This window comes from Haliaeetus leucocephalus, unplaced genomic scaffold (genome assembly GCF_000737465.1).
Source record: "Haliaeetus leucocephalus isolate CR32 unplaced genomic scaffold, Haliaeetus_leucocephalus-4.0 Scaffold712, whole genome shotgun sequence".
Lineage (NCBI taxonomy): Eukaryota > Metazoa > Chordata > Aves > Accipitriformes > Accipitridae > Haliaeetus > Haliaeetus leucocephalus.
Window position 1 is genome coordinate 2,813,341 of NW_010973148.1, and position 20,651 is coordinate 2,833,991.

Below are 20,651 nucleotides of genomic sequence, written 5' to 3' on the forward strand. Positions count from 1 at the left end.
TCACTCTGCATGGATGGGAAGAATCATGTCATTACCTGAAGAGAACAGAAATTCATGTTGAATTGTGCTGGAAAGAACTATGTGTTTCAGAAAAGTTGAAATCCGTGTCCTTTTTGAAGTTGCTGTGAAGAAAGCAGCTTCTATCAGCACTAGTTCTGTGTTTCATAACCATATAAAATATGAGCTTCTGTCGTACAACAAAGCAATCCCCTAAAAACCTAGAAATCAAAATAGAAAGTCCTTTGATAGATGAAAGTCGGCATCTTTTTAACATTTGTTATCTATAACATTGCCTACGGACAGTGCACCGCAGCAAAATGAAATATTCAGCGTCGTTTTCCCTGTACAAATACCTAGCAGCTTCTTCTAAAAAGCAAACAGAAATTCACCTCGGTCACCTGAAGACCACACTTCACGTGCTTCACATGAAAGATTCGCCACCTCATAAAAAACCCCCAGATTTGATATTTGACCTCATTCGTGCCTCCCCCAAGCAGTTAAGCTAAAATGCCTTTGCTCTCCTCTGGCGGGAGGGGCTCCCTCCATCTTGGAGGGCTGCCTTGGGCAACCTGCGGCCTGCAGGAGAGCTCGCAGTCGGGGTGGCGGCCGCCCCGCCGGGGTCATCCCCACCACTTTTTGGCTCACTCGGCGGTCGAAGGGCTGCCGGGGGATGCAGGAGACGTGGGCTGTAGGTCTACGCGGCCCCTGGCAGAGGGGGTTTGGGGAGCGTGGCCTGCCCGCCGGGCTGTGTGCTTGTGGGGGCAGAGGCACCGTGGGGCCGGCCTGCTGCCTTCTGTGGGAGAGGGCTGGGGTGGGTGGGAGAAGCAGGTGGGCGTTTTGTGAGAAAAATTGCCCCCTCCTTTCTGTGGGGGCCAGGACCCTGTGATTTTCAACAGGGAGAGCGCTCAGTTCGTCAGGTAAATTAGGTCCACCGGCTCCTGCCCTTTAGCTGCACTGTCTTTGACTGAGCCAGGTGCTGTTTCCCCCATGTTACCGGCAGAGGCCTGTCCTTCGTCATTCAAGAAGTTTTCAGGGTATCATGCTGCCGATGACTGAATTTTTTTCCCTGTATGCATGGAGTAAACCATCCCTGAGCTGACTTGTAACAGCAGTCACCTTGCTCTGTAAGGAAGCGAAGGTGAAAATTTTAAGGGGCGGATTGCTGCAGGATGACAAAATGCATGCAAATAGAAATGAGAAACTTTCTGAACTGGGCGTTTGTCTTCTGTGTCATCAACCCCAGTCTTTCGTGAACTGTTACTACTGGAAGATTACAGCGCAGTAGATAATGGTGGATTCTGACTAGTTTTTATTTCCATACAGAGTTTGCTTCTGAGATTGTTTACTGGCCTGGCTTGAGTGGTCTGTTAAGTCCACGCCTCTTTAAAATACATCTTAACTTCTTAATCGTGTTACTATTGTGAACTAACCTTGCATTATTTCTTTTTCTTCATATAGTTTTCCCTACACAAAATGGAAAGGTTGCTATAGTGACTGGAGGTGCTAAAGGAATTGGTTACCAAACTGTGAAGCATTTGGCAAGACTTGGCATGCACGTTATAATAGGTAAAGTCATTATTTTTGTAATATTAATATATTTTTTGTTTTGGAAAGTAATTTTTTTCTTTTAAGGAGTATTTTCTTTCCAGTGTAAGTAAAGATATTTTGTTATCTTATTACTGAGGATGGACTGTGCTTCAATGTTAGGGTGCACATGCTCATTACGAGGAAAACTAATAAAAGCCGTAAAGGAATATTCCAGTGTGTAGTGGGGGATGATCTGTGTTCTGAGGGCAGAGGAAGCCCTTGTAACTTCATCCATGCAAAAATTGCACATTTAGTTTTCCGTTTGTCACTGTAGGTGGCCTTTGTAGGCAAGGCAAGGCAATAAATACCCTGAGAGGTTCATTTGTGTCAGTCTGAGATGGGCTGGACAGCTCACCTTCTCGGAGCTGCCTGTTTCCCTCCATTGATAATAAAGAGCTTATAACGTGACTATGTTAGACTGAGGCATCTGAAGATAGGATAGGTGAATTTTTGTAGGAACTCCAAAAATGTCGTGAGCGCACAATTTCTTCTCTCTACTACAGACAATATTAGTGAGACTTTCTTCCTATTTTTAAAGCATTCTGTACTATATATATGCACTAATATATCTACTAAATCTGTATGTAACGTCATGAATACTCATATGTTTAAAATGCTACAGTCTGCTCCCTTCATCTTTCCTTAACTAGATTTTTACCTAAAACACTGTAACTTTTGCACCATAAGGTTACTGAAGGTTGGTATTTCATAATACACTAGCAAGCTGGTGATGCCATTTTAGTTAGCTTTTATACAGAATGTGCTCTCACTAAGGTTTTGTATACACATCTTTAAAAAAACCCAAAAGACACCAAACAATAAATAAGAGCATAGTGGCCATGTAGTTTTAGTCTAGTGCAATCAGTAACACTAATGGAGTTGCCCTGGAATCATACAGGTGTAATGCAGAATACCACTTACTCGTACGTGTTTTAATAGATGTGTCAAAATGAAGCATCTGCAAAATGCAAGCAGATGCTGCTCTATGCTAGATGTAGCTAATGATGTCAGCATTAGTATTTCACTAAAGAAGTCGCTTTTCATGTTTAAGGTAGACTGCAAAAATGTACTCGGTGGGAAAACAAAAAGGCTAATTTTTTTCTCTTTGCACAGGGTCATGGAAGCATAGAACATTGCTACTTTTTTGAAGACATATTTTATACCATTTAAAGTTTAGGGCATTTAGTGTAACAAGATTCAGTGTGTGATCTTTGGGAAAGGGATGGTGATATTTAATTACAAAATCTCTAAATAAGCTGATTGATTTTTTTCAACTCGCAATCACCCCCTCACAGATCTCATTCCCTCACACTCACACCCATACTCTCACAAGCACCAAGATGTGTGTGCTCATGTGGCCTGGTGATCATCACTTGTGTGCAGCGTGGGAAAAAGTACACCAGCTACTGAGTCCTTATCATGTCTCTGTGGTTCTTCTTGATTGGAAATGATCAGCTAGTTTATGGACAGATCTTTTATACCCTTTAGGAGTCATCAGCTCTTAGTACATTTTTCTTTGTCTGGACTATACAGGCTCTGTCTATGGCCTATTTTCTGGGTGGGCTAATAGGAAAAGTAATGGTATGGGTGATATACCACAACCTGGATGTTATCCTCTTGGTGGCAGAGTGCATGGTCATCTGCTGGCAGGTCCTCTGGGCTGTGGCCTTGACATAAACAACACAGGAACCGTGTCCTGGAAACATCCTTTATTTTCAATATGGGGCATTCTTTTAACTCTTTGCTCTGCTCTTTCTTCTGGTGCTTAAAGACACACACACTTCTATTCACTCTTCAGTTGTACCAACCTTAATATTTGCATTACGAATCTCTACAAATGGAAATTAATGAAATTAATTATAGGAAGCGTTTGATGAGTAAAATTTTCAACTGATTCAATTCTTTCAGGCAAACTCTGACCTAAACAGTGAGCCCAGTGAGTCACAGCCATCTTCTTTGCCTGTGAAATTCTTCAGAGCAAAGAAGCCCTGTCAGTAGAATGGGTAGTCTCAGGCTTTGTTCCAGCTGCAAGATTAAAACAGTCTCAAAAGCACATTAAATGCAATGACCTTCCATCCTTGTTGCTAATTGTTGGCCCCAAGTGTCCAGTGTATGCTCAAAATACCTGCTGGCACATTGGCATGCGTTAGCACATTCAGCTTCAGGCCACACAAGCAAAGATTTAAGCCTCAAATAAGACAGCAAGTGTGCTCAAGCTTTCTATGCTAGAAATGTTTTAATCCTATGTTTGTATATAGGGGTGAATTTACGTGAAAAAATGTGGATGTTAGGTGAATTTGGGCTTGCAAGGGAGACTCGTGTACCTCACAGTCAGTCTTGCCCATTCACTGAATGCTTCTTTCCCATTACAGGGACTAAGTAATGGGAATATTTAGCAATAAAGAGTGATATCCCTGCAGTGGGCAAATGAGTCAAGCCTGAATGTCTGATGCAAAGATGATTCACCATTTGTGATGGATGGGATTTTACTCCATTTGACATTTTAGAGGAGTAAATGTTTGAAGTAACTTACTTTTAAATCCAACCTACCAATGGAAGGAGGAAGACAAATACGCAGAAAGCACATTGCCTTGTGGAACAGGAATAGGCACCGTATGAAAAGGCAGTGTGCTCACTCAGAGCATTTTCAGCAAGCGGTTGCACAGTGCTTTTACAGCTTCTTCCTTTCCAGTCCCAGCACTGGTGCACAAGACTCCTTTCTCTCACCGATAGTCTCCCTCTGTGGATGCTGCTCACGCTGCCCTCAGCTTCTTGCTGGGAAAAAGGTTGGTGTGAATGCTGAAATGATGAAAGTAATTTTCTACGGGTTTTGTTTGATAGATCTCATTGAGACTTTTTGCCAGGCTGCGATAGCATTGCTCACAGTCAGCAGGGCTTTTACTTCAGGAAAATCTTGTGACAGACAGCAGATCCCTGGTAGGGAAAGCTACTGCCAGTGGTGAGTCTTCAGAGTCAAGCCACACCGGGAGCTCCTGCTCCCTCCGATGCAGTTTACTAGTTGATGAACAAGCTTGCAGTTTCATTTTCAGAGAGAGAAGGTAAATAACACACTGTTTTTGGTGCCTACTGACCTGTGGCTGATACTGAAGATGGTGTTTTGTGTGCACTTACAAATATATATGCTCTTAACAATAAGGACATTGAAAATCACTGACGTCTCGGTCATTTTTATGACTCCCCAGTCATAAAACCCAGTAGGCTCAGCTCTGCGTCACAGTGTTTGCCACAGTTTTGTGAGTCTGAATTCAGACTGATTAGAAGAGTAAAATCTTCATATTCCTTCCATCCTTCATCATTGGGGTTTAATTTTAAGAGGATTCTGTAAGGGCATGTTAAAATGTTAAATTTAAAAAAGAGAGCTTCAGTTTGATTTTTCCTTTTTGTCTCAGTACATTGATAAAAGAAGGCTGGAAAAAAATGTGTAAGAATATATAATATAGAAGCTTTGATAATCCTGTCTGATAATGGTGAATGAAAATCAAAAGATTTCCAGCTTGACAACGTTACACATATGCTGCTCAGTATAAAACAGCAGGTTCAGGACAGTGTAATCAATCTTTAGTGTCTGAGTATATCAGTGTCACAATTTTCTGAGACAGGCTCACATTCTGAAGGAAACAGTCTCATTATATTTATATATATGTATATATATTCAAGTGACTTATTTAAGCCACACAATTTTGGCATAAATAAATGTAGTTCCATCACCAGACTCAGCACTTCTGTGTGAACTCTGTAAGCCCTGAAGGAGACCAACCAAGAGATATTTCTGTCATCTCTTTCATTCAAATTAGTTTCCAATTTTCAAGCTGGGCTCTCTGCACTATAAATCAGACAATTCTTATGTTGTATAATACTACAAAGTGACTTTGGAAGGATGATTAAACCCTATCAAGATGGTGCAATTGTTCATTTTCAAAGATGGTTTGATTTAATTTCAATTACTGAAAATTTATATGGGATACTTTAATAGTCTTTTCTCACTACAAATAGATGTATGAGATGCTTGAGTTATAATTTTTTCCAGAAAAGTATTTATCTTCCTAATTTTAGCCAGGTTTTGTTAGGCCTGAGTGAGTTGTAGAGTTAGTCAGGAAGTGTCGAAATGTTACCAGCCTTTTAAAAGTGGGTGATGGGTTCCTTTTTCTGGTATGAACATTAAGAAAATGCATGCAGATTGCCTTATAATTGTCATTCAGTTCAGTTTTTAACATATCAGTACACTGTAATCAGGGTTATGAAAAACTCTACTTACAGTGCTGTCTGTTATTTATACACTATGCATGTGCACACAGCCACACACAGCCTTCCAAATCCCTAAGAACTTTGTCAAACACTTTAGTCCCTAATTTCTGTGTGAACACTGTCACTATCCTTGTTTTAAAAAGACATTTTTCTTTTTAAAAAATGCATTGGTTTATGTTTATTAATTTTGAACATTCCACCTGTAAAATTTATAGGTTTCTTCTATAATTGGCTGTGGTTTAAGAGTACTTATTTATGAACAAACTCACTACAGCATTCCTTGGGACATTTGAAACTATTATTAAAATAGTGCCAAACATCTGAAAAGACACTTAGAGCACAAGAATTCTCTTTTGGGCAGTAATCTCAAGTAGAAATGTATCTCAGTCAACTGTGCAGGTGTATTTCATAGCAAAATACTTCAATTAACTGATCTCAACCGTCATGTGGATGAGGGAGATTTGGGTTGATATGGTTTGGATTTCTAGAAATCTTAAAGCAAAATTCTTAAGACTGTTAGGGACACTACACAGCCCAAAGGATAAGTACAAATGCCATTACATTCATACAGTAACATTGCATGTTATGACAGAACGTAGACATAAATGTTTATTTTCTTAGTAGAGAGGGTGTTACCACTGGAGTTCAACAGGGATATGCATTAGAACCCATGCCTTCAATGTATAATTTTAGAGGAGGAGCAAATAGTGAAGTGGCAAGTCTTTCAAATTGTATTAAATTATTCAGGGTAATAAAGACAAGGGATGTGTGTGAAGAATTGCAGGAAGACCGTAAGAAGCTGAGTGTTGAAAGGCATGTGCAATTCAACATAGATCAATATGGAGTGATGGACATGGGGAAAAAATTGAACTCCAGAAGAAGAAATGATGGGTTCTGTGTTGACCATCATCACTTTGGAGGAAGACCTTGGGGTCGAAATGGATTTTCTATGAAAACTCAGTGCTCAATAGCTTGCAAAAACCAAAACTAATATTAGAAATCGTTAGAAAAGGAACAAACAAAACAGACAACATGAGTTGATTCAACTGCATGAATCCTTTGTGTGCCAGCACCTTAAAGGCTGTGTTGAATTCTGGTCTGCCTATTTTAAAATGGATAGCATAAAAATTTAAATGGGTTAGAGGAAAACAAGCTTATCAAGGGCAGGGAGAAGCATCCTTATGAGGAACGACCAAATGGGCTTGGAGTCCCCAATCTGAAAATGTGTTCTGTACAGGCAGCCACTGTTCACTGTCTCTTCTAAAAGAAGTATGTAAAATAGCAACTAAAAGATACAGTGGTTATGAATAGTATGGAGATTATTACAAACTCAGTATAAATACAGTACCACCCATCAAAAAAGAAATTAAACCAGTCCAAAACAAGACACTGTGATTAAAAACAAAATCTGTCAATACCATGAAAGTATTTCTGGATTAGTATCTTCTGCATGGGACCTTAGTACAGGAGAAGTGTAAGGTGGGCAGATATGAGGGTTGGGCAGTTTTAGGAAGGACATTGTGCATAGTCCAATGAGTGTGATTTTTATATTGAAAAAAATGTCAGGCATTATAAAAAATACAGAGTTAAATATGTGATAATACATTTTGGCAGCACTAGTGCAGTTTTTCTAGACATTAATTTAGTCATTAAGCATTTATTAAATGCTTTGAAGAATTCAACAACTGTGTGAATTAATTTAATCTTGATTTTCAAAAGCTTTTGGCAAGGTTCACGCCAAAAGATTTTAAAGTGGCTAGCTTGTCTTGAGATAAGTGAAAGATCTCTTGTAAATTAGTAACTGATTAGGAGACAGAAAATAACGTTTAGGAATTATTTGTCATCTTTGGGGTAGAGCAAAGGGACTCCTGATCCCATAGGCATATGTTCAGTACATTTATAAAAGATAGATACAGAAAAAAGGGTGAACAGTGAGATGATGCATTTTGGGCACATGTATTTAGGATAGTCAAATTAATTTGACTATTGATAATTAAGGGATTTGAGCTTCTGACACACAAGGAGAGGCTAAGAGAGCTGGGACTGTTTAGCCTGGAAAGAAGGCTCAGGGGGACCTTTTCCTTGTGGATAAATACCTGATGGGGACAGTAAAGAAGATGGAGCCAAGGTCTGCTTAGTGGTGCCCATGACTGGACAAGAGGCAATGGGCACAAACCAAAACACAGGAAATTTCATTTAAGCATAAGAAAACTCTTTTTTTACATTGAGGGTGGTCAAACAGTGGCACAGTTTTCCCAGAGAGATTGTGGAGTCTCCATCCTCAGATATACTCAAAACCTGACTGGACATGGTCCTGGGCAACCAGCTGTAGCAGAGGGTGGGACGGGATGGTCTCCAGAGGTGCCTTGTGAAATCTTAACTGCTGTGAAGAATAGGGAATAATCTCACAATACTGAATGACTTCATGCAATGTTATGAAGGGATGGATAAATACAGTGTCAGTAAATGCAAATACTGCATATGAGCAAAAACAACCACACCTATATATTTACAAGAATAGGATCTAAATTAACTACTACCACTCAAAAAAAAAAAAAAAAAAAGTTGTGATTTACTGTTGTAAGCTGTCTGCATAACATCTTTGATATTTAATGCCAGTCATAAAGGCAAATAAAATCTTATTACTTAGCAGGAAAAAAGATGAAAACAGGACAGGAAGTGTCCCTCTTCCTTTGTAGAAATCGTTGGTTCATCCTGTTGTGAATACTCAAAAGTAGTCTGGTAGAACTGGAAAAAATGAGAGAGGGATGGTGAGGAGGATGGGATGGCTCTGTGCAAGGTGGGGCTAAAAAAGGTTCTTCCGCTTGCAAACAGATGACTGAGGTGTGATATCATACAGTTATGAATGTTTTAGAGAAAGTGAATGAGAAGTGGTTATTCCCTGTCTTATTGTACACGAAGTAGAGAACATCCAACAAAATAATTAAAAAACCAAACTACTGAAGTACAGTCTTTTTAATATAATTAAGTGTGTCATTGAATCACAGACCCTGTTGTCCCAGAACCCTTTGGTGGCCAAGCACTTGAATGAATTGAAAGTGCAATTAGATGAAGTAGTGGAGGATAGGTTCATTGAGAGGCTACGTGCGACCTTTGATTCAGGAAATCTCTGAAACTTCTTGCTACTGGGAGGGTGTATTGGAAAACACCACTCCTAGACTTGATGCTGTCACTTATACCTTTTCCTTAAGCACCTGCTACAGGTTATTGTTGGAAACAGGGCACTTGTCTAGATATATCTTTGGTTTGATAAACAGGGTCATTCTTCTCGTTGGAGAAGCTGGGTTGCTGAAACATAGGGCAAGAATGATGATTTCTTTTCTCTTTGCAAACAGGCATCCTCCTCCTTACTCAGTTTTGCTTCTTTTCTCAAAGGAATGCTTACAACAATATTTTTGCCTTTCATGTCAAAAAGGCATGTATTTATTTGTGACTGCTGTATGATGAACTGGATGATGAAAGATGTGTGGTATCTCTAGACATAAGGAAGCTTTGTACCACTTTTGCAATGTTTTTTTATACCAGGTCACATTCTTATATGTAGCTTTACTGAATAACAGATTCATGACTTGGAAGTTTTATGGGTGAGACCCAAGATCTGTATTCCTTTTTCCTAAAGAAGACTTTTTTTTTTTTTAATTGAATATGCTATAGATTTCTTTAAAAAAACATTCATATCATGCTGAGTTCAAATTTCTCATCCTCAGAGATTTGGGGCGCAGTCATTCCTCTCTCTTAGGCATATGCTATTTGTTGTGCAGTGCCATGCACACTCACAAAATCATAATCCTCATAACACCAGCTGATAGGACTTCGGTTTTCTCTTGAGGCTTTGGGTGCCCTTGCAAGCCCTGTCTTCAGGCTGGTGCTCCAATGAAATCGGTTCCCCTTCAATCATAATGAGGATTATGCTACTCCGAGGAGGCACCTTAATTCAAATTTCCAATTGGAATCTTTTATATTCTGTTGCACAAAGACACCTAACCATCACCCTCTGCAACTCCTTAATCAGTTGGTGTACATTTATACAGAATTTATTACCATACCACCAAGCTTCTCCTGGTAATGCACATATGCATTAATGTTTATGGGCCCAATTTCTAAACTTGGGTTACTTGAAGTGATCAGGGGCAAGTGGGAGGGCCAGGGGGCAGGCTGTGAACCCTGGGAAGTTGTTCGTTGTTTCAGGGATTAACGACTGATATGTAATTACGGCTAAGTTAGTCAAGGGATGAGCATTTATCTCAGGTAGACAGGTTCCCCAGGCACTGCTGAATGAGGGGGTCACACTTGCCAGAGGCTGGGGTGCGTGGGGAGGGCTGGGGGGCGATGTGCCGGCACGGCTGTCCTGCCGACGGGCAGCTCACCCCTGCCTCCCCTCCCGGGGTTCGCCGCAGTGGGGTTTATCGCAGGCTGAGGGCTGCCTTGGTGCACAGCGTGGCTCTTGGGCTCCAGGCTGGAGGGGTCGGGTCTTTCCCTGGACCGCCGTGTCCTGGGTGGTTTGCATCTTCTCAGTGTTCATCTCAAAAAGTTTTTATTTGTGTTTCGTTTTTGTGTTATCTTGCTGAAAGTTGGGAATTTCTCCCCCTGCTAACTTTGATAAGTGAGGGCTTTTTGGATATGTGGGTTTATTCTCTCCAGGCAACCTTAAGCTTTACAGGCTGTATCATTGTTCACAGACTATTTTAGATTTCTTTATAATGCCCTGCAGTACATTCCCTTGAAACGACAAGATTGCAAATTCCTATTTTTGCAAAACACCAATTGGAAAAGGTCCTGTGTTTTTATCAGGATCAATTTTGTACATAAATTATGAGCGTGAATAGCAGTTATTCTTTTGGAGAGATTTTCAAATTCAAAGAAATTGAAAATATTGTATAAATAGTACATAGAGATGTATCAGGACCCCTTAACTAGTTATAGTATCAATGTTACCCAGCCGTGGTGGGTTTCTATGGGCTGTGGTTTCGCCATCCTTATTCAAGCTGAGCAACCCTCTGTCATAATTCTATTGAAATCCCTGAAATAACTTTCAGAGTTAGGATCTACTTAAGTGATTAAGATGACAGAGCCTAACCTTTAGGGTAAGATCCAAAAGCCTATTGCTGCTGATAAGAATTTCTCTCTGTACTTCTGTGGTGGCTTTAGATCGACGTGCTTTGACTTGCGGCATTTATGTAGATGACTGTTGAAGAGGAGAGTAAATTTTTTTGACTAAAAGTTGTGTTTAAATCTGTTTTCCATCCTTTTTTTCAACATAAGTTCCAGTATTTTACTAAGAATTAGAATTTTTCATGCCATTAAAATGGCATCTTATTTTATACAGGTGCATCCATTCAGACTTGAATTTATTTTTATGTTATTAGTTTTATTTTCAGAATTGATTGTAGTCAGCATTGTTATTGAATCAGTCTCACCTGAATTTTTCACTATTCTGTGGGGACTACGTAGAAGAAAAACATCGGATAGGGCACTGAACAGCTTGCATAAACAGTTCTTGAGACAACTGTATCTATTTTGAGTTCCCAACAGGTACTTTAAATTAGCATGAAAAGCAAGATTATTACGGTTTTGGGTACTTTGATGATGTAAGCTCTCAAGACATTGAATCCCTTTTTCTCAAAGCTTTTCTTCAGATTCCCTCACTGCATAAAAAACGTGGTCTGTCTATCCTTTCTTATCCTTCCCTCCAAACCACTTGAATCCAGAGTAGGCAGATCTTACGCTACAGATGCTGTAGCACTTAAAATGGATAAATTCTGGCATGGATAAATTCTGGCATGTCAAACGTATGAAAATTATGGTGAATCATTGGCAAAAAGTCCAGCCAGAGGATTCTCCTGTGTATCACAAAGTTTTTTAAAGAATCACTACAAATATGCTACCGAGGATCGAAACCAGCTGATGGTGGTAAGAATTTGACCCTCATATAGTAAACTGTCCTCCTCCTTAGTTTAGAGAGCTGTGCTCCTGTTCAGTACACTTGAAGGTTGTGCCTTTTAGTGACCCATCTTCATCAAGAAGATACAAATTATTTTTTATTTTTCCCAACCTAAAGCTGATTGTGTTAGCTTGGTGACTTAAAAAGTACTTTTTGAATTTTGAATAATTAATGTAGCAAGCACTTAAAAGGAAGTTGTTCGTTTTCATGCCTGCCACTCACTTTGCTTAGAGGATCCCAGAAGGATGTACTAGAAGAGAAGCAGTACAACAGTGCAATGTCCCTTTCCTCTCCCACACATCCTCAGCAAGGGGATGCTGATCTCCTTAAGCTAACTCAGAAGCGTAGATTACTCTCCCAGTCCTATGGTATCTTTCTGATATATGTGTCTTTGAATTTTTTGTAAGGATTTTGGTCATTTGTTCAGTGTCTTTATTCTTTCTTACAGGATTTTCTTTGAGAGAAGGATTTTAAAAGCTTGTACTAGAGTAGCAGCTTTCATTGAGGCTATTTCAATTTTGTGATAGTCCAACCTCCAGAACCTGGTTTTCAAACTCTCTGTTGAATCAGTCTGGAACCAGACATCTGAAGTGACTGTTTAGCAAAATAATTATTTTTTTCCCAGTGGTCTAGAGTGAAAAATATGCAAATATGAATAAAATGAGCTCATTTGGAAGGCACTGAGCTTTAATGAATAACCATTTATATAATGGCAAAATAAAGCAAATTAAAATTTGTTGTGAACACAAACTCTTTTAAAAGAACAAATTAAGTGGGCATACTGAGAGTTAAATCAAGACACTGGAGGCTTTAATAAGCCTGTTCTCTGTGTGAGGAGTGCTGAATGAACGAAAGGGGAATCAAATAAGACCTTCACAGAATTGGAACCAAAGTATTTTTGTTTCTAGCCTAACTCTATCCGGTGTAATAACATACTGAGTTTGAAATCTTACTCTAGTACATCACTTGAGGTGAAACAGTGAGGAAAACTGATCTCTTGCCCATAACCCCTGTGCACAGATTTCCCCAGAAATGGCAGTTTCTCTGGAGGGTTTCTTTGCTGATGCTGCAGCTGTATCTGGAAATTAGCATCAAGCTGAATGTTTCTGTTCTGTACAAGGCTGGATGGTTTTAAAGGGGAAAAAAAAAACAACATCAAGAAGAAAATACTGCAAATATCTGCTTTGTTTTTTTTGGTTTGGTGTTGTTTTTTTTTTTCTTTTCTTTCTTTCTTAGTCAGTCTGAGCAATATAATTCCATAGTTAATGGAATTTATAGAGAACAGTTTTAGACCGGTATGACTCTACGTTTTATGTGAGAATTATTTTCTCTCCAGTATCTGGAATGCTAAATGTCTTTATTTTGGCTACATTTATGTAAAAATTGAGCCTTCTTGCGTATCATGAAAACAAAGATTTGCTGCAAATCATTGGTTTTTACTGCAGAAGCGCAGCAAAAACTCCATCCTCAAAAGAATGCATTAGCCTACCTCCTCAAAGTGGTCAGGTTGTCCCCAAAATCTCCATTCAGAGCTCTGAGCCTCCAGCTGGTGCACCGGATGGATGACACATGATCTATCTCAGAGGGTTTACTCCCACTTTTTGAACACATTCTGTGTGAGATCAAATGAATCCAGTTTAATAGCACTATAAAGCATGTTCTAACACCTTAAAGTAAATACGAGCATGTACGAACTAACGTGAGCAGGAGGTTGAACCAGATGACCTCCTGAGGTCCCTTCCAACTTCAACTTATTCCGTGACGCTGTGATTCTTTCCTTGTCTTTGGTAGAGCTGATTCACTGTTACTAAAAAAAAAGTGAGGAAAAAAGTAGAAAGCCTTAAGTTTCTGCTGCATAACTAACAAGCGAATGAGAGGACAGGACACTCGTAGAGCGGTGCAAGATAAAGCCTGTATAGAAACCACAGCAGAGGTTTATATAATCTTGGGAAGAAGGCAACTTCATGGAATTCATAAGAGATATCAGTATTTATATCCAATTTAGATAATAAACAGTAGGTATTTTGATGTGTCATGCTATGGAAAATGTTTGTGGATGGATAAATGGAATGTTAATTTAAAAAAATTAACTTGTACTACTGTCCTGGTTTCAGCTGGGATAGAGTTAATTGTCTTCCTAGTAGCTGGTATAGTGCTATGTTTTGGGTTCAGTATGTGAAGAATGTTGATAACACACTGATGTTTTCAGTTGTTGCTAAGTAGTGTTTAGACTAAGTCAAGGATTTTTCAGCTTCTCCTGCCCAGCCAGCAAGAAGGCTGGAGGGGCACAAGAAGTTGGGAGGGGACACAGCCAGGGCAGCTGACCCAAACTGGCCAAAGGGGTTTTCCATACTGTGTGACATCCTGTCTAGTGTATAAACTGGGGGGAGTAGGGGTGGGGGGAATCGCCACTCGGGGACTAACAGGGTGTCAGTCGGCGAGTGGTGAGCAAGTGCATTGTGCATCAGTTGCGTATTCCAATCCTTTTATTACTACTATTGTCATTTTATTAGTGTTATCATTATCATTATTAGTTTCTTCTTTTCTGCTCCATTAAACTGTTCTTATCTCAACACACAAGTTTTACTTTTTTTTTCCGATTTCCTCCACCATCCCACTGGGTGGGGGGAAGTGAGTGAGTGGCTGCGTGGTGCTTAGTTGCTGGCTGGGGCTAAACCACAACATTATTTTGTTATTGCTTGTGTTTTTTCCTTTGATATAAGTAGTTACAAAAAAATTGCCAAACAAATGTGAGACAATTATTAACTGCCCACCTAAGCTGAATGGCACAAAAGGCATTTATTTGATGCTTAATCACATTTTACGTTAGCGCTAGTAAAACTTTTCCTGAGCATTTGGGCCAGGGTAGTGGGGCCTTTCCAACTGTGGAAGTCTTAATTTTGGAAAAAGAGTGAGGGGAGGTCAGCTCTAACCTATAGTGAAGCTTTTGTAGAATCTGGATGTGATATAATTCACTTAGCTCACAGATTCACATCTCAATTCTGCTGGTCCAGCCAGCACATGGTCCTGTCTTGTATGAGTAAATGAATGATAGATAAACAGGCAGAGCTCGTGTGAACAGCAGTGCATTTGTACAGCCTTCTCTGAAAACCTCTTCTGCCTGACGGTAACGAATCTCACCTTTTCACCTAAAAACTTCATACTGGTTTTACACTGTGGTTAGCACTTCATAGTGGCATGCCTATATTCATTGTCCTTAAGTTGATTGCATTGCTAATTTTCCATTTTCTGTATTGTAACAGCTGGAAACAGTGAGAGTGAGGGCCAAGAAGCTGTGAGGAAAATACAAGAAGAAACTTTGACTGGAAAAGGTACCATACTATATCCTTTTCTTTAAGGAACTCTTTATTCCTCTCTTTTTGCTGGCATCTTCTTTTATATGAGGTGCCCTTGTGTATTGCTAAACTTTTTTTAGTTTGGGGAAACTAATGCTTAAAGTAAATCTGACACAGATAAAATGAGTAGGATATTTTTTTAAAAATGTTTTCAGTTTTGTTTGACTTCTTTACTGTATGTCATTGCAAAAGGGCTGCCTGCAAGTTACGGTCTGCCTGCGTGTGTGTATGGGCACAATTAATAGCTGGGCAGAAAATCAGAATACTAGTAATTTCTGCTAAAGGAGGATGACAGCAGGTAAGAGTGGGTGTGCTCATTTTCATTTCTGGATTTGCCTCCCATCGTGTGTATAATCCCATAAAAAAAGTGGGAGTTTTGGCGGGTAAGAGGTTTCTAAAAGAACAAGGCTGCTCAACTGGGTTATTTGACACATGTTGAGAGTTTATAATCCTTCACAAAATAAAAGCATTTTCTTAAAAATAGATGGACCTTTCATATCAAGCCAAAATTCCTATGTTTTTGCAGTTCTGTTTTTTTCTTTTAATCTGATGAGCGAGCCTGTTGGGGGAGGCATAAGGAGAGCATAGCTTGATAACTATGAGAAAAGGCACATTGCGCACTATCTGCTGTGTGACTATAATTTGCAATTTATGATGGAGGTTAGTGCATCTAATATTTCCATCTCTTGGATTCACTGGGTGTAGTTCCTAGTAGTGTATGATGATTCACTGCTGCCACTTTGATGTATCATCTCTTGGCAAAATAATAGGGCAGTGCTGCTACTCCACCCTATTTAGGATCTTCATGGCTTCTTCTAAGATCTGATTCTGTTTTTGTGCCTCTAATAATTACTGTTATGATGATCAAAATACATTAATTATTGTGTTAAAAAAACCTTTCATTAAGATTTATCTTTTGACTTAAATAAATGTGCACCCATCATAGCCTCAGGATACATGTATGCTAGTTAAAGGCATCATAAATTAAGGCATAGTCAGAAGGATCATGAAAGGAAAAAGGTAATTATTACATTGTTTAAATCTTTTGCTGGAAGTTTCTGTACGGAGACCAAAACCATTTGGAATTAATTACATCATGTGACCTGCGTGAAGCTGAACAAACCAGGGTCTGTCTTATTTTCTCACATCTGTGTGATCACAGGCTTTTCTAGCACCCCAGTCTTTCTTGAGTTTTCTGAATGAAGTAAGCTCTAACCTTCAGTTATAAACTTTGTCAACATACAGCTGGCAGTCTGAGGAAGCTAAAAGTGTATCTAAAGTTGACTGAAGTTGTTCCTCATCATAATTACAATGACTGAGGCTTTAGTAATCTCAGGTCCTGGTAGATTTGTCCTAAAAACAAACTGGAAGATTATTGCCTTTTCAGAATTCTCACTGATTGAGGGGTATTTGTATTTACATGTGCACTATCCTGTACAAAGGACTTGTGTGAGTCTGAGCAGCAGGCCTGTGTTACTGCTTATCGATGAATTTGCACTTTGCTTTGTAATGGGATGTGTGTGTGCAGATACTGTGACCAAGACAAGGCTGTGTGAACATATCACCTTTTCAAAAGCTACCGTTCAATATCTGTTTAGTCACTGCATAAAAACATTATCATTTACCTTGACCTTTTTTCCTCTGTTTTATTTGAGCATTTTTTGTGGCCCATATGAAAAAACTGCTTACAGAAACTGTTCCCATCTGGAATATTGGACTCTTTCAAGAGAACTATTCAAACCAGTATTGCTGGGCAGCCAGTGTGATCAAGGATTGGGACAATATAGCTGTCCTTCTTTTACTATGGACAAACTATGTGAGCAGGTGCCATCAGTTTCCTATCCAGATCTCAGATCTCGACTAACAAAGAAACTCTCCTTGCTTGTTAGCAGGTTAGACAGAAAAAGGGAACAAGAGACCTTGTCATCTCCTTGTTTCCTGGCTGAGCCATACATAGCACAAACATCCCCAGAGACAGCTCTGGGAAAAGGCCAGGCTTGTTGAATGCATGTAATTGCAGTGTTTTTAAGACAATATCATCCTTCTATGTCTTGGCCCACTGTCTGTCTGGGGCTCTGTCTGCTATCTAAGGGTAAGTAGTTTTACTTGACATAATCTATACTTAGTTCAGGGACAAGTGAGACTCAAATCATGTAGAGAGGAGGATAAAGGATAATAATAATAAAAAGGCTATGCACACAGATGATGCTTTTTTGCAGCAGCATAGCAAGACATGAAGAAAGGATTGACAAAATTTCTGAATACAGGGAGGCAGGAAGCCTGGTTTCCCATGCTGGAGGCATTCAAACCAGAGCAAATGCCAAAAGATGGGAGAGTATTGGAGAGGAAAGCAGTTCCCCTCCAAGGCAGCAATGCTAAAGGACACAGAAAATCTAAGCAATGTATCACATCACCTCTTCCTACCACCCATCCTCTCCCATGGTTCTACACCAGAAACCTCCTTGGTTCCACTCACTGCTGATTCCAGAGTGTTTAGGTGTCCTCCTCGGTTTTCGGTCTCTGTGCTGAGTTACCAGCTGCTAAGTGTAAAGAGCGAGGAAGGACATGGGCAGCTGACTGGAAGAGAATAAGGTGCAGGTCCTTGGGGCATGATAGACCCAATTCACTTGACCATCAGAACCTCCTCCATGATAAAGCAATCAAAGCCCTCAGTTATCCAGAACAGACCAGAAGAAGTGCTGCATTGTCATTAAAATTATCACATAGGCACTATTTCCAAAAGACCAAGGGCAACAGATTGCTATGCTCTGAATCACAAAGCTGGGAGAAGCCAGAACGATGTGGGCATTTATCTTGCTTCCATTTGTTAAATTGGGAACTTGTGTTGTTAATAGTAGCAATTATACGGCTGGGAAAATTGTTGATGGCTAGGGATTGCCACAGAGATATTCTAATTGTTAAGTCTCTGTAATTTACGCATAGGGTGTGTCCGTGTTAGTGTGTTCATTGGTTAGATCAGGAGAGCGCTTTTCAGGCAACGCTCAACTGTTGCCCGCTTGCTGAGCACGGGTTCTCATCAGGAAGGGCACCGCAGGTCCCGACCTGGATTCTCTTTGGACAGAACTAGCCTGGGAGGTGAGCTGCAGCAGTAAGAGAGTATTAGTACACATGAGCAAACTTAGAGCTTATCTGAACTGAGTCCCAGCAACCTGTAGAAGTACCTATGTAAGGTCCCCAGCAAAAAATGAGCTCTAAAGATTGACTTCTGTTGATCCAAACCACTTGTTAATGTAGCCATAACCATAGTTAGCAGTCCTGAACAGACTACATTGAGTTATGGAATGGGGAAGTTTCTGTGATTAACTCGACTCTCAATGATACTAGAAAAAAATCTTTCCGTGTACATAATAGAGTGTATCTCTTGACTCAGTTACCCTCAGTTTACATCTCTGCAAATGAAAGCTGGTTTTAGCCTAATGATTACAAACATACAAATGTTGGAAACTAATATATAAACATGAATGAAAGCTTCATTCATTCCAGCATAGGTTCATGAATGCCAATGGAATCAGCAATTAGCAAAAGTTTATGCATAAATATCACTTAGCACAGTACCAAGGAAAGGCTCTCACAACTGCAGCGTAGGAGCTGGAGTTGCAACTAGACTCAAAGGAGAAAAAAATTAAAAGTTAGTGAGAAAACAGGGTGTAAAAGTCATATTAAGCACAGACCTCTTCAAAAGGAGAAGCCTGTGTTTAATCTCACCCAACATTTTTGTGGCAATTCAAATAAAACCACAATTATAAAACTACACACTAAATCCACAGCATTCATGAGACTTCCATTTGAAGCCAGGTGAGAAAGGAAAAAGAGACTTTCTCCCTCGGAGTCAGAGGAATGTAGAGGTTAGCACGGTGGCAACCAAATCGTGTCATTTACAGTCTGACCCACATCAAGACAGCGTGGGCCAAGCAGTAGGAGGAGTGATATCACCTTAAAAACACTGCAGTTCATGTGCATTCAACAAGCCTGGCTTTTTCCCAGAGCTTTCTCTTGGGATGTTTGTGCTACATATGGCTCAGCCAGGGAATAAGGAGATGACAAGGTCACTTGCTCCCTTTTGAGTATAACCTGCTAACAAGCAAGGAGATTTTCCTTGTTATTAGAGATCTGAGATCGAAGAGTTTACCCAAAAGAAGAAGGGGTAATCTAGCCAATAGGTACCAAGCATAACTGCAGAATGACTTAGGGGTGGTTATTCCACTGACGCTTGCTCTATGTCAGGCACCAATTTTAACAAAACAGTCCACCTTTTTCTGCTCTCTACCAGACTCTTTGTTGTTGCCTTTCCCTGCAGTGTAGAGGAAGTCAGCTGCTGAGAGTTCCCAAATTCCCAAACTTTTAGATTTGTTTTTGCCCAAGTGTCAAGGGTGGTATTCCCAGCAGGTGGGCCAGAGCTGTGTAAGCCAGTTCAGCAAAGACCAGTGCCTTGTTAAAATGTGCAAAAATGCCACCCAGGACTTCTTCTTTGACATGGTATGTCAAAGATGTTGTTACAGAAGTGATCATCCAACCGGTGAAAAATAGTAAAAAATATTTGTGGTTGAGACATATTTTCTGTAAGTGTGTATAAGCATGTGTGAGTTTATGCTTGCTTGTGTCAGATTTGCTTTTCATGGCATAGTTTTGAGCTGTAAAAGTGTAACATCCTGAGCTTGTGGCGAGACCTGATGTGGCTACTTTGTCCCTTCTACCACATCCTGCCATTGGCATATCCTTTCTCTACCACTGCTGCTGCTGAAAGACCTGTAGGATTGGTTTAAAGAGTTTTCTAGCAATAACAGTGCAGTTTCCTTCTACAAGGTTTCTTTTTTTCATGCTGGCACATTATCTCCAGTACTTAGCTTTGGCAGGTCAAGGACTGCCCTCAGTTAGAGTTGTACAACTGAACGCCAGGCTCATGAAGACATCTTGAAAGACAGGGTGGTGACAGGAGTGAGAAGCAAAGAAGTCTCGATCTGACGGCATGCCACTTTGCAGGATCCTGCGTAGAACTGCGGAGCTCTTCTGCTTTGTCACTTGGTGACAGGTATAAGAACCTTGCCTAAACATTAAGATTTCTTTTCTTTCTGTAGCCTCATCTAAGGTTATATCAAGTATATTCACGCCATATGAAAATATCTGAATCTGGATAAATATTGGATGTGTTAAACTTAATCTGAGTCTGTAAGGACTGGATACTCCATGTGCTCAAGGGACGAGCACAGGGTCTTATGTAAAAGACCCCTTTCTAGAATCCAAGAAAATAAGGCAAGGGCTAATACAGATTCTTTGTGCTCAGCACTTATGTCCCTTACGCAGTAAAGTTGGTGACTTTTTGCTCTGTATTAAGCAGGGAAGATTTTAAGCCACAGAAAGGTATCTCCAGAGCCCTCTGATAAAATCATTTATGTGAATAGTTTGCAAATCAATTGTCCTGCTTTTCTGTTTGGTTTACATAATACTTTGATGCAAAAACA

The 20,651-nt window shown here is 39.9% G+C and overlaps 1 protein-coding gene across 1 annotated transcript in view; it reads left to right on the forward strand.

Annotated features, from left to right (window-relative positions):
• The first annotated feature begins 1,462 nt into the window (after positions 1–1,462).
• DHRSX (dehydrogenase/reductase (SDR family) X-linked) overlaps positions 1,463–20,651 on the forward strand; it is a 131,830-nt gene continuing 112,641 nt past the window's right edge. The window contains exons 1-2 of the mRNA XM_010580441.1: positions 1,463–1,566; positions 15,079–15,147. Coding sequence (XP_010578743.1) covers positions 1,551–1,566; positions 15,079–15,147 — 85 coding nt within the window. The 5' untranslated portion in view covers positions 1,463–1,550. The remainder of the gene's footprint in view (positions 1,567–15,078; positions 15,148–20,651) is intronic.